This window comes from Ylistrum balloti, unplaced genomic scaffold, assembly GCF_031769215.1.
Source record: "Ylistrum balloti isolate Yb309-2 unplaced genomic scaffold, AGI_CSIRO_Ybal_v1 Utg369752, whole genome shotgun sequence".
Lineage (NCBI taxonomy): Eukaryota > Metazoa > Mollusca > Bivalvia > Pectinida > Pectinidae > Ylistrum > Ylistrum balloti.
In genome coordinates, this window is record NW_026781955.1 from 493,298 (window position 1) to 506,833 (window position 13,536).

At 32.7% G+C, this 13,536-nt stretch overlaps 1 protein-coding gene across 1 annotated transcript; it reads right to left on the reverse strand.

The window, feature by feature from the left end:
* Window positions 1-4,666: 4,666 nt before the first annotated feature.
* LOC132543306 (DET1- and DDB1-associated protein 1-like) lies at window positions 4,667-12,812 on the reverse strand. Its single transcript, XM_060206795.1, has 5 exons — window positions 12,753-12,812; window positions 12,156-12,236; window positions 11,780-11,831; window positions 10,500-10,561; window positions 4,667-10,092 (listed from the first exon to the last, which is right to left on the reverse strand). The coding sequence occupies exons 1-5, from the start codon at window positions 12,810-12,812 to the stop codon at window positions 9,982-9,984; spliced, it is 366 nt and encodes a 121-aa protein (XP_060062778.1). The 3' UTR covers window positions 4,667-9,981.
* Between the last annotated feature and the right edge of the window lie 724 nt (window positions 12,813-13,536).

Sequence of the window (13,536 nt, forward strand, 5' to 3'; positions counted from 1 at the left end):
CTCAGTGTTAGCATTGATCTATAAATACAGGTCAGCATTTATCTATCTCAGTGTTAGCATTGATCTATAAATTGATCTATAAATACAGGTCAGCATTTATCTACCTCAGTGTTAGCATTGATCTATAAATACAGGTCAGCATTTATCTACCTCAGTGTTAGCATTACAGGATCTATAAATACAGGTCAGCATTTATCTATCTCAGTGTTAGCATTAATCCATAAATACAGCATTTATCTACCTCAATGTTAGCATTAATCCATAAATACAGGTCAGCATTTATCTACCTCAATGTTAGCATTAATCTATAAATACAGGTCAGCATTTATCTATCTCAGTGTTAGCATTGATCTATAAATACAGGTCAGCATTTATCTACCTCAATGTTAGCATTGATCTATAAATACAGGTCAGCATTTATCTATCTCAGTGTTAGCATTGATCTATAAATACAGGTCAGCATTTATCTACCTCAATGTTAGCATTGATCTATAAATACAGGTCAGCATTTATCTATCTCAATGTTAGCATTAATCTATAAATACAGGTCAGCATTTATCTACCTCAATGTTAGCATTAATCTATAAATACAGGTCAGCATTTATCTATCTCAGTGTTAGCATTGATCTATAAATACAGGTCAGCATTTATCTACCTCAATGTTAGCATTAATCTATAAATACAGGTCAGCATTTATCTACCTCAATGTTAGCATTGATCTATAAATACAGGTCAGCATTTATCTACCTCAATGTTAGCATTAATCTATAAATACAGGTCAGCATTTATCTATCTCAGTGTTAGCATTGATCTATAAATACAGGTCAGCATTTATCTATCTCAGTGTTAGCATTGATCTATAAATACAGGTCAGCATTTATCTACCTCAATGTTAGCATTGATCTATAAATACAGGTCAGCATTTATCTACCTCAATGTTAGCATTGATCTATAAATACAGGTCAGCATTTATCTACCTCAATGTTAGCATTTATCTATAAATACAGGTCAGCATTTATCTACCTCAATGTTAGCATTGATCTATAAATACAGGTCAGCATTTATCTACCTCAATGTTAGCATTGATCTATAATTTATACAATGTTAGCATTCTATCTATAAATTAGCATTTATCTACCTCAGCATTTATCTACCTCAATGTTAGCATTGATCTATAAATACAGGTACCTCAATGTCTATAAATACAGCATTTATCTACCTCAATGTTAGCAGCATAAATACATCAGCATTTATCTACCTCAATGTTAGCATTGATCTATAAATACAGGTCAGCATTTATCTACCTCAATGTTAGCATTGATCTATAAATACAGGTCAGCATTTATCTACCTCAATGTTAGCATTTATCTACCTCAATGTTAGCATTGATCTATAAATACAGGTCAGCATTTATCTATCTCAGTGTTAGCATTGATCTATAAATACAGGTCAGCATTTATCTACCTCAATGTTAGCATTTACTCAATCTAGCATTGATCTAAATACAGGTCAGCATTTTCTATCTCTATAAATACAGGTTAGCATTTATCTACCTCAATGTAGCATTTATCTACCTCAATGTTAGCATTGATCTATAAATACAGGTCAGCATTTATCTACCTCAATGTTAGCATTGATCTATAAATACAGGATCTATAAATACAGGTCAGCATTTATCTACCTCAATGTTAGCATTGATCTATAAATACAGGTCAGCATTTATCTACCTCAATGTTAGCATTGATCTATAAATACAGGTCAGCATTTATCTACCTCAATGTTAGCATTGATCTATAAATACAGGTCAGCATTTATCTACCTCAATGTTAGCATTGATCTATAAATACAGGTCAGCATTTATCTACCTCAATGTTAGCATTGATAAATAAATACAGGTCAGCATTTATCTACCTCAATGTTAGCATTGATCTATAAATACAGGTCAGCATTTATCTACCTCAATGGTCAGCATTTATCTACCTCAATGATCTATAAATACAGGTCAGCATTTATCTACCTCAATGTTAGCATTGATCTATAAATACAGGTCAGCATTTATCTACCTCAATGTTAGCATTTATCTACCTCAATGTTAGCATTGATCTATAAATACAGGTCAGCATTTATCTACCTCAATGTTCTATAAATACAGTCAGCTTTATCTACCTCAATGTTAGCATTGATCTATAAATACAGGTCAGCATTTATCTACCTCAATGTTAGCATTGATCTATCTATCAATACAGGTCAGCATTTATCTACCACAATGTTAGCATTTATCTACCTCAATGTTAGCATTGATCTATAAATACAGGTCAGCATTTATCTACCTCAATGTTAGCATTTATCTACAAATAGAGGTCAGCATTACCTATGTTAGCTACCTCTAATGTTAGCATTGATCTATAAATTAGCATTTATCTACCTCATGTTAGCATTGATCTATCAATACAGGTCAGCATTTATCTACCTCAATGTTAGCATTTATCTACCTCAATGTTAGCATTGATCTATAAATACAGGTCAGCATTTATCTATCTCAGTGTTAGCATAGATCTATAAATACAGGTCAGCATTTATCTACCTCAATGTTAGCATTAATCTACCTCAATGTTAGCATTTATCTACCTCAATGTTAGCATTGATCTATAAATACAGGTCAGCATTTATCTACCTCAATGTTAGCATTGATCTATAAATACAGGTCAGCATTTATCTATCTCAGTGTTAGCATTGATCTATCAATACAGGTCAGCATTTATCTACCTCAATGTTAGCATTGATCAATAAATACAGGTCAGCATTTATCTATCTCAGTGTTAGCATAGATCTATAAATACAGGTCAGCATTTATCTATCTCAGTGTTAGCATTGATCTATATATACAGGTCAGCATTTATCTACCTCAATGTTAGCATTTATCTATCTCAGTGTTAGCATAGATCTATAAATACAGGTCAGCATTTATCTATCTCAGTGTTAGCATTAATCCATAAATACAGGTCAGCATTTATCTACCTCAGTGTTAGCATTTATCTATAAATACAGGTCAGCATTTATCTACCTCAATGTTAGCATTTATCTACCTCAATGTTAGCATTTATCTACCTCAATGTTAGCATTAATCTATAAATACAGGTCAGCATTTATCTACCTCAATGTTAGCATTAATCTATAAATACAGGTCAGCATTTATCTACCTCAATGTTAGCATTTATCTACCTCAATGTTAGCATTTATCTACCTCAATGTCAGCATTAATCTATAAATACAGGTCAGCATTTATCTACCTCAATGTTAGCATTTATCTACCTCAATGTTAGCATTTATCTACCTCAATGTTAGCATTAATCCACAAATACAGGTCAGCATTTATCTACCTCAATGTTAGCATTTATCTACCTCAATGTTAGCATTAATCCACAAATACAGGTCAGCATTTATCTACTTCAATGTTAGCATTTTCTATAAATACATGATACATGTTATTATTGTAGTTCCTTATCACAAGTTAGCACTGGTATACAACATGTCTGGTGTAAAATTTAATTCAATATTGAGAAATACCCATGAAAAACGGATTATTACCGAAACCTAACAATAAAATATAGGCCTAAACCTCATACAAAAGTGTTCATGGGTCGAAATGTCGGAAGAAATGGAAACCTTTCTGCAGCGTATATAACTGACACATTCCATTAAAAGACTAGAAGCAAAATATTATTCAAAATAACTGTATCATCCTCTGCCCCTCTTTATAACTCTCATAAAATCAAAATTAATGCAACATTTCATAGATTTTGATAAGATAATGTGCAAAATCTTTTGATTTTAATACATATTCAATTTATTTGACTCTTCAGTTTAAAGTGTCATGATGCACATATAACCTTTGTTTACTTTCCTGTAAATGGGAGCTTAAAGTTTGGATAACAGATTGATTGGGCAAGTAATAGAGAAGATTATATAATACATTGTTAATAAACTAGGGACATTTAGATTTTTGAATGCAATAGAAATGAATCATATCTATGGTTTTTCATTAGCAACTTAATTTTCTATTCCTAGATAGTAACATATCAGCTTCTCCAACCAATGGTGGTTGAATGTCGCAATTTGGGAAGTGCATTGTCATCACAATATCATTGAGATTGAACATTGAACATTGAATTGCATGTTGTTAACATTGTCCTCAGTTGAGAACATGACATCAGCTACTACAAGGATGCAAAACAAAAAAACAAAACACAAAAACAAAAAAATCTTCAAAATGCCAAATAGTTTTGTCATTCCAATGGTGTTGATATGCTTTTTAAATATAAGAGACAACTTTAAGTTTTGGAAAAGAAAAAAAAAACGCGGAACGGCAAGGGACTAATCATGTTATATCTGGCTTAGATGAAATACAAGAATTGGTCAGCTTGTTAAAGCATTGTATTGTGATTGTTGTTGATAAAGCAGATCATGACTCCTGAAGGCTGAACTTCTCTTTTTCATATCCACTGTCTATTGCTTACTGAATTTGTGGTGTTCACAGACGAATAAGACTCCTTCTATCATCTGTCTTTATCGCTCAGATTTCAGAAAAGGAAAGCAAAGAATATTTCCTCAACTGCCATCAGGAAACAGGACAAGTATGTTCTGTATAATAACAAAAAGTCTCACACAGTTTTCTCTCCTATTTATTAACCCTTCCAATTCCATACATATGACATTTTATATCTGTACATTTGTAATCCCAGACTTTACATACAGGTCAGCTATTCCAAAGAGACAGAAAACATGCCATCAACTTATACAGCAAAAACAAGAGGTACACAACAGGTTGATGACCGGTATAGCCAACACGTTGTACATTATTAGAGATACTGCATGTATAGCACTGCATATTACATAACCAGTGTGGATTACATAGAGAGAAATAGGTTTTAAAAGACCTATATAGTAAAACTTATTATATTGTTACATAGGGACCTATGAATTTGCTACATGTTACAGTACAAGTGAATATGTACCCACCCTAATCTGTTTTAATGGTTTCTAGAGGCTTTGTTGGGTAAGATCAGTATTCTGTGAAGAAATATCACTCTTTAGTGTTAAAAAACATGGGTGTCATTTTTATGGAATACAAATCTAATCCACAAAAACCTCTAAACTTAATAAACAGACAAGGGTAGATCCATATTCACCTGTAACAAATTCTCAGGTCCCTGTGTATTACAATGGTCAAATGACAGTTTATCTTTCAACTGTTAGTTTAGTAAAATTACTGAAATATTACTATACTTATCCTACAATAAACCCAGAGTTCCCACCATAAATAACACAAAGAAAATTTTTAAAGTTTGTTTCTTGAAAAATTGAAACAATTTTAGAATTTTTTGTATAATCTGTAGTCTCTACATTTAAATCTGAAAAAAAAAAATCCACAAAAATACTCATATTGATGTTTTGGTTATTACGTTATATCCAAAATATTCTCATAAACCATAAATGGTGATATCTCAGTCAGAAATTGATTTTCCTAATTCTACTATTGTAATGAAGCACAGAAAGGGCAAGAATAGAAGAAAACATGGATATTTAAAGAAATATATAGATGTGTAATGTAACAATGGATCCTGCTGTTTGTGGAAAGAAATTTGAGTAGTTGGCAAGAAATATAATGATCAGCGTTCATATGGTTTAGGAAGTGACACAATACAATAGGAAGTCAACAGATCAAAAAGCATCAAATTGTGGTGCAGATATGCTCTAAAATGGATAATAGCTACACTTATAAATATTGTAGAAACTGATTATTCACAATGATACTCTAATTAAAAAACGGAATTAAAAAAAAGATTCTGGTACCAATCTTCAGGCTACATCAAAGTTCTAGACCAAGATCACCCTAAATAATGTTATGTCTTCAGTATGTGGTAATTGTTGTAAAATCATGCTAATCATGCATAGGCAAAAATTCAGCTCAAGGTCAGGACTTGAATCCTGGTTAGTTATTTCCACAATGTCATTATCTGAAGCTTGTCTTGTACATCTCAGTAAGTTCTAACCTGAGCCTCAATCAAATCCTAATTTAGACCTTTATCAGTTCCTCTCTGTAAGTCCTTTAGTCAGCATGTCATGATTAGTCCTTATTTTGATTCTTGACAAGTACTCCACACAAAGTCCTTACTTTGACCTTAAACAAGCACTCCACACAAAGTCCTTACTTTGACCTTAAACAAGTACTATACACAAAGTCCTTACTTCGACCCTTGACCAGTACTCTACCAAAACTCCTTGCTGTGACCAGTAGTTCTTACAAAACATGACCTGGAACTAGGCAAATACTTGACATAATAACATGACCTTGAACTTGATTAGTATTTGATGCCGTACAACTCTTATTGGTACTTTGAACCATTATATAAATTTATCCCAACGGTGAAAAGTATTGCATAAAACATATCAAGCATTCTTTTTATAATCTACTGCTACATCAACAATCAGACAGCTAAAGAACTTAATATATGTCCTGTAAACAAATAATATTTAGGGAAATAAGGTTTACAGTAGAGTATAATATGTATAATTCAGATAGTTTAGAAATTTGGAATTTTAGATTACATAGTAGTGTGCAATTGTGTGAAAATAAAACTTTTATCATTAGTTTTTTTTTCCAAAATTTTGAGATAAAACTTGTCATAATCTTTTGACGTGCTTATTTGTGTTTATTACTTTTTTTTTTTTTTTTTTTTTGCTTTTTTAGGAACCGGGACAATCAAAATTTATTTCAATAGTCATCTACACAACAATACAATTTACACAAGTTTTCATGCTGATATTGAAAATTTAAATATAAGAAAATAATTGTATAGCTTCATATATAGGCAAAAGAAAACATGCAAAAAATTGACTATTCAACTGCCTAAAATAACAAAACCTGAATCTTTCAAATTTTAAACTTTCATCAAAAACACCTTTTCATGACTATTTGTTTTCTTTTCTAAACATGTACATTGTGTATAGCAATATGTGGATGTGGTATGTCAACATGTCCAAGTTAGAAATAGCAACAACTAATTTGGCAGTTCACAAAAAATTTACTCTGTTTTTTTGCCTTATAGGAATAAAATCCAATGGTACAATACATTTTATGAGAAAATAACAAGCGTGTTTTTCTGTATTCCTATCAAAACAAAGAATACTGAATCAACACAAAATTGTCAGACATAATAGAGGATGTTTCCAGTCAGCAGAATTCTACTCTTGTCTTGTTAATAATAATTAAGGATGTATGCTACCTTTACTATATATGTATCTCTTTTACAAAACATTTCACATAAGGAACAGGACATTACCTTTTTTATGGTAATTTGGATTATGTGAACCAGCTGATGACACCATTAACTGGTAAACAAAGTATGTACACTGATAACATTCATGTTACTACATGTATATCGAAAGTGTTAACCTCGTAACTCTTACAACATTCTTTGAGGAATGTGTGAGGTAGCATATCTCCTTAAGTGTTTTTAATCTTAATGATTGCTAATAACAACATTTACTCACTGAGATTCAATACTATTAATTGGTCCATAGTGTATAGGTTTTCCAACAACAGATGGATGACTTACATTGCATATAAACTAAATATTCACAAAAATTTAATTTTCTTTTTTCAATCATCGTAATAATGACCTTTCATGAAGATTATATCAACAAAACTTATGTTGATTTTACATGTTAAGTGGGTTTAATGTAATTCAAACCTGTAAAGAGTTTAAAGTATCTTTTAAAATTTTAAGCATTTTGTTAATTAATGCTCTAAGCACCTTAAAACTATCATTACTTATATTCTGTGCTATTTTTCCATGTATGGAATACTTCGGTGAAATATGGTAGCAATGGCAATTCAGCAATTTTTATATTCAATATCAAACATGCAAGTTGAGTGTAATATGTATTCATATGATCACAAATAAGTTAAGAAGGTTTTGTCATTAATGGTGTGTGCACAGAACATAAATTAACAAGATTTTAATTCAACAAAAAATAAAAGTGTGCTTCAATGAGCCATTCTGTTAAAACACATCTTAACTTTGGCATGTCAAAGATTTTTTTCTTTACTAACTCCCCCAGGAAAAAAATTCTAAATTCTCATAATTTTGAAATGGAAAAAACACCCAGTTCATACTTGTATGTCAATTTGTGCATCAGTTGAAGAATATGTAGTACAATTATATACAATTATATAGTAAACCCTTTATACAACCTAACAACCAAAAAGTGACAAACATCCATTTATAAAATTTCATACTTGATTGTAAAATCATTAATTTCTGTGGGGTTAATATTTTCACTGATTTTGTCCCACAATCCTGATGTACCAGAAATTAGCCACTTTTAATGTGTACTGAAGTCTATCTCGATTATTACATTTATTGATTTTTTTTTTTTTTTTTTTTTTGAAAAACACTGTTGTAGGCTTCATGAAAAATATGTAATGGATTAACATTCTTTTACTGTTGGCTGTTAGAGTTAATTATTGAAAGCAAAAACACACCACTATTGCATATATCTTAAGAAAGATGGAGCAGTTATCAGTCAGGATTAAACTTACTTACAATACAGGCTACCTTTCTGTAACAGTCATCACTCAGGACTAACCCTAGTGGTCACCAGTCTGTAACAGTCATCACTCAGGACTGACCCTACTGGTCACCAGTCTGTAACAGTCATCATTCAGGACTAACCCTACTGGTCACCAGTCTGTAACAGTCATCACTAAGGACTTACCCTACTGGTTACGAGTCTGTAACAGTCATCACTTAGGACTAACCCTAATGGTCACCAGTCTGTAACAGTCATCACTCAGGACTAACCCTACTGGTTACATGTCTGTAACAGTCATCACTCAGGACTGACCCTACTGGTCACCAGTCTGTAACAGTCATCACTCAGGACTAACCCTACTGGTTACCCGTCTGTAACAGTCATCACTCAGGACTGACCCTTGTGGTCACCAGTCTGTAACAGTCATCATTCAGGACTAAACCTACTGGTCACCAGACTGTAACAGTCATCACTAAGGACTAACCCTACTGGTCACCAGTCTGTAACAGTTATCACTCAGGACTGACCCTTGTGGTCACCAGTCTGTAACAGTCATCACTCAGGACTAACCCTACTGGTTACGAGTCTGTAACAGTCATCACTCAGGACTAACCCTACTGGTCACCAGTCTGTAACTGTCATCACTCAGGACTGACACTACTGGTCACCAGTCTGTTACAGTCATCATTCAGGACAAATCTTTGTGGTTACCAGTCTGCAGCAGTCATCACACAGGAATAATGTTATGGGTAACTGGATTTTTTTATATGAACCAACTGTTTAACAAACTTGTTCATTCATGCACACCATTTCACAAACTGAAATCTATGCCATACCAGGTCGGCATTGCCAAGTATTCCACAAAATCTGTCCAAAACATTTGTCATAATACATGCATACATATGTGCCTGACCAGACACCATTCATCCCAAGTCAAACAAAACCTATCTGTACCCCCCAAAAAATGCCCTGTCTGTAAAACATTTTACCACATCCTACCAAAACAGCAACTCCTTACTCATTGGATGGCAATAGTTTGATTTTCTACTATTTAAAGACTTAAGTTGTACAATACTCAGAGAAGGTGTCAATATAATGAGTCAACTAATTACATCACTGACATCAATTGATTCATAAAAAAATCTGTAAACTACAAGTTGTATACATAATGGATATATTTACAATTATCAAAATAAAATAAAAAGCATCATGGCAACTTTTTGTCAACCATGTCTCCATAAAATTATAATTCTTCTCTGAAAAATCAGCCAATGAGAAGCTTTGCAGCTACAATATGTCAGCTTTCCCACTTCTATGACATCCAAGAACTGGTGGATTTGTAAGAAATGCTGTGATTGGCCAGTCACACAAATACATCATCTATTAGGAACCCTCATCCTGAGAATTTAAGCGTGGCATTTTGGTTGAAGGAGAATTTGTAGCTTCAGACGAATCTAGACTGGCTTTACTGGAATCCCTTTTCTTACTGACATTCTGTAAAGTAGAAATATCATCATAAGACAAGCAATATGTATTGAATTGAATATTTTCAGCAATTGATAAAGATTGTATATTCTAACATTGAACATCTTTTGTTTAAGATGTTATGATTTTATCGTTTTTGTTTGTTTTCCTCAGTCGGCTCGAAAGTTTCGCGATTCTGGTCTTTAACATCACTGACAAGTCAACTTAGAAGGATGAAATAGGTGCATGATGTAACTTCATTCATTATTTGACTCCACTGTATCTAATTCCCTATTTGTATGGAAAGGTGCTAATTATCACTTGTATGTCTTATGTACAACCTTGTAAAGGTACTGAAAGTCAAACTGAATGCTTAACAAATTGTTCAGACTGTATTCTGGCTTCAGAATGATTGCTAATTGCAGAGATTAACTTACCTTCTTATTCCACTGTTGATGTAGATATCGAAGCAGGATATTGGTCTTTTCTGTGGTGATTACTGGAAACAAAAGCCAGCAATTTAATTTACCATTTATCAATATTTGCTGCCTAGGTACTTTAATTCATGAGTTCTGATGATTTATAGACATAATATATGTGTGCCATCTTTCCAAAACCGTATGTATATATGTATTTGATAAACTATTGCTGGACAGTTTATTGAATTATTGATTACTGCATGAAGAAACCACCTGATTTACCAGAGACACTAACTAGGTCTGTCCTTAGTTTATATCTGGATCTAACAGAGTTACTCCCCTTCATTTCACGGTCAGTGTTGTGTTAAGACTTGACATTCAAGCTAATTTGCCAGACACAAGAAACATCAGATTACTAACTAGGTCTGTCCTTAGTCTATATTCTGATCTAACAGGGTTACTTCCCTTCATTTCACTGTCATTGTCATGATAGACTTGACATTCTGCCATCTGATATGCCAGACACAAGAAACATCAGATTACTAACTAGGTCTGTCCTTAGTCTATATTCTGATCTAACAGGGCTACTTCCCTTCATTTCACTGTCATTGTCATGATAGACTTGACATTCTGCCATCTGATATGACAGAGACAAGAAGCATCAGATTACTACCTAGATCTGTCCTTTGATTGCATTCTGATTTATCAGATTTACTTCCCTTCATTTTACTGTCAAGTGTAATGATGACTTTACATTCAGCCACCAGACCTTACAGCGACCAGAATCATTAGATCCCTAACTAGGTTTGTATTTAGTCTACATTCTGATCTACAAAAGTCACTTCCCTTCATTTCACTATTGCAATAGATTAGAATTTTACTCCTTGAGAAACAACTCTAATCTGATCTTGCTACTACTTGAAACACATCAAAAGAAAGCAGCCATGCAGCATTAGGAAGGGGTTGGGGGAGTGATAAATATCTTTTTATGACAATTAGTGGAAGGCTTTCATGAGGTTGTGCATCACTCTAAATTTTTTTAAGATAATAATCAGAATATATGAATGATGGTTACATTAATGTATTTTTCTAAAATTAATCAGAGAAATTCACAGAATGTCATGCATGTACATGACACTGTATGAAGCAATACAATATAAAACACAGTAAGATTGCTTAATTGTCTTTGTATTGATCGCCTGGCGGAACTATAAAATGAAACAGCCATACAGGAAAAGCCTTAAAAGAAAAACAAAATATAAAACAATTGTTTTAGTTTACAATCTTTGTCTCCTTACCTTGATCTGATGGAAAATCTTTAGTGGAAATATACACCCCTGGCTTCCTAACCTGTCAACAAGAATGTCAGAATAAATGTGACTATTAACAGTGAGTAAACCAAGAAATGGTAAAAAATTCACATTATATAGATTTTGATCAATGAATGGTTGTCAGATTGCATCTTTTTTTCAGAATGAGTGCAATCTAGGTGAGAGATTAAAAGAATGACATACATTAGGACATCATGATTATTTTCTGTTTGTGTCATCTTAAAAATAAAATCTTACCACAATTCAAATATTTCTTTTAGTGAATTCTTGAGTCTATTTTATCACAATAAATTCCCTTTATGTTTATTTACTGGATACTTGGTCAACATAGTTTTGTACTTACTCCTACTTTACAGCTGGAGTCTGTGTGAAACTTGGTAAAATTATTTTCATCATGAGATGGCAAACCTTTTAGAAAGTCAGCCTGCAAGGAACAAAATCAAATGTTTTAGAAAGAAAATTTGCAAAGAAATAACCATTTACATCAATCATCAATCTCTTGTCAATAAAAAGGAATTCACAGCTTTTACACCATGTCTGCATTCGATGAACATTATTCTGTTGATATGTACATGATATAATCAAGTTCTACTTGTACTACTTCTAGCTTCTGATTTATGAATCAACCTTGAATCAACAATTTAGATTTAAAAAAACCACTTTGATAATGCATGCATAATATTGCGACCTTTGATCCTTTATAAGGTGATGAAGGGCAGGGAGATAACTCAGAATTATTTTAAAACTTATTTAATCATATAAATTGTCACAACATATAAAAGCTGCAGCGTTATATGTATTGTACTAAATGTTCAGCTGGATGTATGATCCACACCAGACATGTGTCCATCTAAGTATCTAGTCTGGTATAGGATTTAGATAAATTTTGATTTAAGTAGCTTAGCTCAAGCAAGGAGATACATAGGCATGCATGACTTACTATCAGTAATATATGTGGCCAGTAAAATGTTTTAGCACAGCTAGCCGGGGGATTAACCATATGCATAATGATTTTAAAATGTAGCACTTCGATGAAACCATGAGTGTAGAGTTATTAATCATATTTGACTCGATAACCACATATTACATATCCAGCATGTCCATTATCCAGCTACAACTGCCAATCTAAGAAACATATGCAGTCTAGCAATTTTGACATTTCATTCGTGAGGTAAGGCCCCATTGCCAAGTTAAAGTAAGACATCCCATCGTATTTTAAGAATGAGGTTTTGTTTTTTTGAAAAGATTACTCAATGAAAATGGTACTGTAGAGAGAAAAAATAATTTGTCCTTTTTTGGCAGATGTGTCAAGTGAAAATTCACTCAACGATTTTAGTGTTATCATATGCAAAAGTATGAAACTAAAAATGAAAATTCACACAACGCAATACTTCTTTCCGTAAAATTGTTACTATTGAATGGAGCCATTCTTGTAAGACAGGCAACAGGCTATGGTTTATAGAATTCTTCCAACTGTCACTTACCATCTTCACTGTCCGCCATTAATATGCACGTAATTTTAGACACGGAAAGGTAAACTAAATGTCCGGAAAACTAGAGAGTATTTTGTTTTGTTGTGTTGTGTTTGTGGTATATTTTAATTTAATTAGAAATACTCAACGAAATGATAATGATAATGTTTTTTTTCGGATTTGTTACAGTTCCTACTATACTGTCCTCTTGAAGATATTGAAAAATATAATACTCTATCATATTCACGTACC

Bases quoted from the DNA above. Each gene is read 5' to 3' on its own strand.
- LOC132543306 (XM_060206795.1), bottom strand. From the start codon at position 12,812: ATGGTTAATCCCCCGGCTAGCTGTGCTAAAACATTTTACTGGCCACAT. The intron at 12,237-12,752 runs GTAAGTCATGCA...TGTTCCTTGCAG, and splicing joins GGCCACATATATTACTGATA to GCTGACTTTCTAAAAGGTTT. The intron at 10,093-10,499 runs GTAAGTTAATCT...TCTACTTTACAG, and splicing joins ATCAACAGTGGAATAAGAAG to AATGTCAGTAAGAAAAGGGA.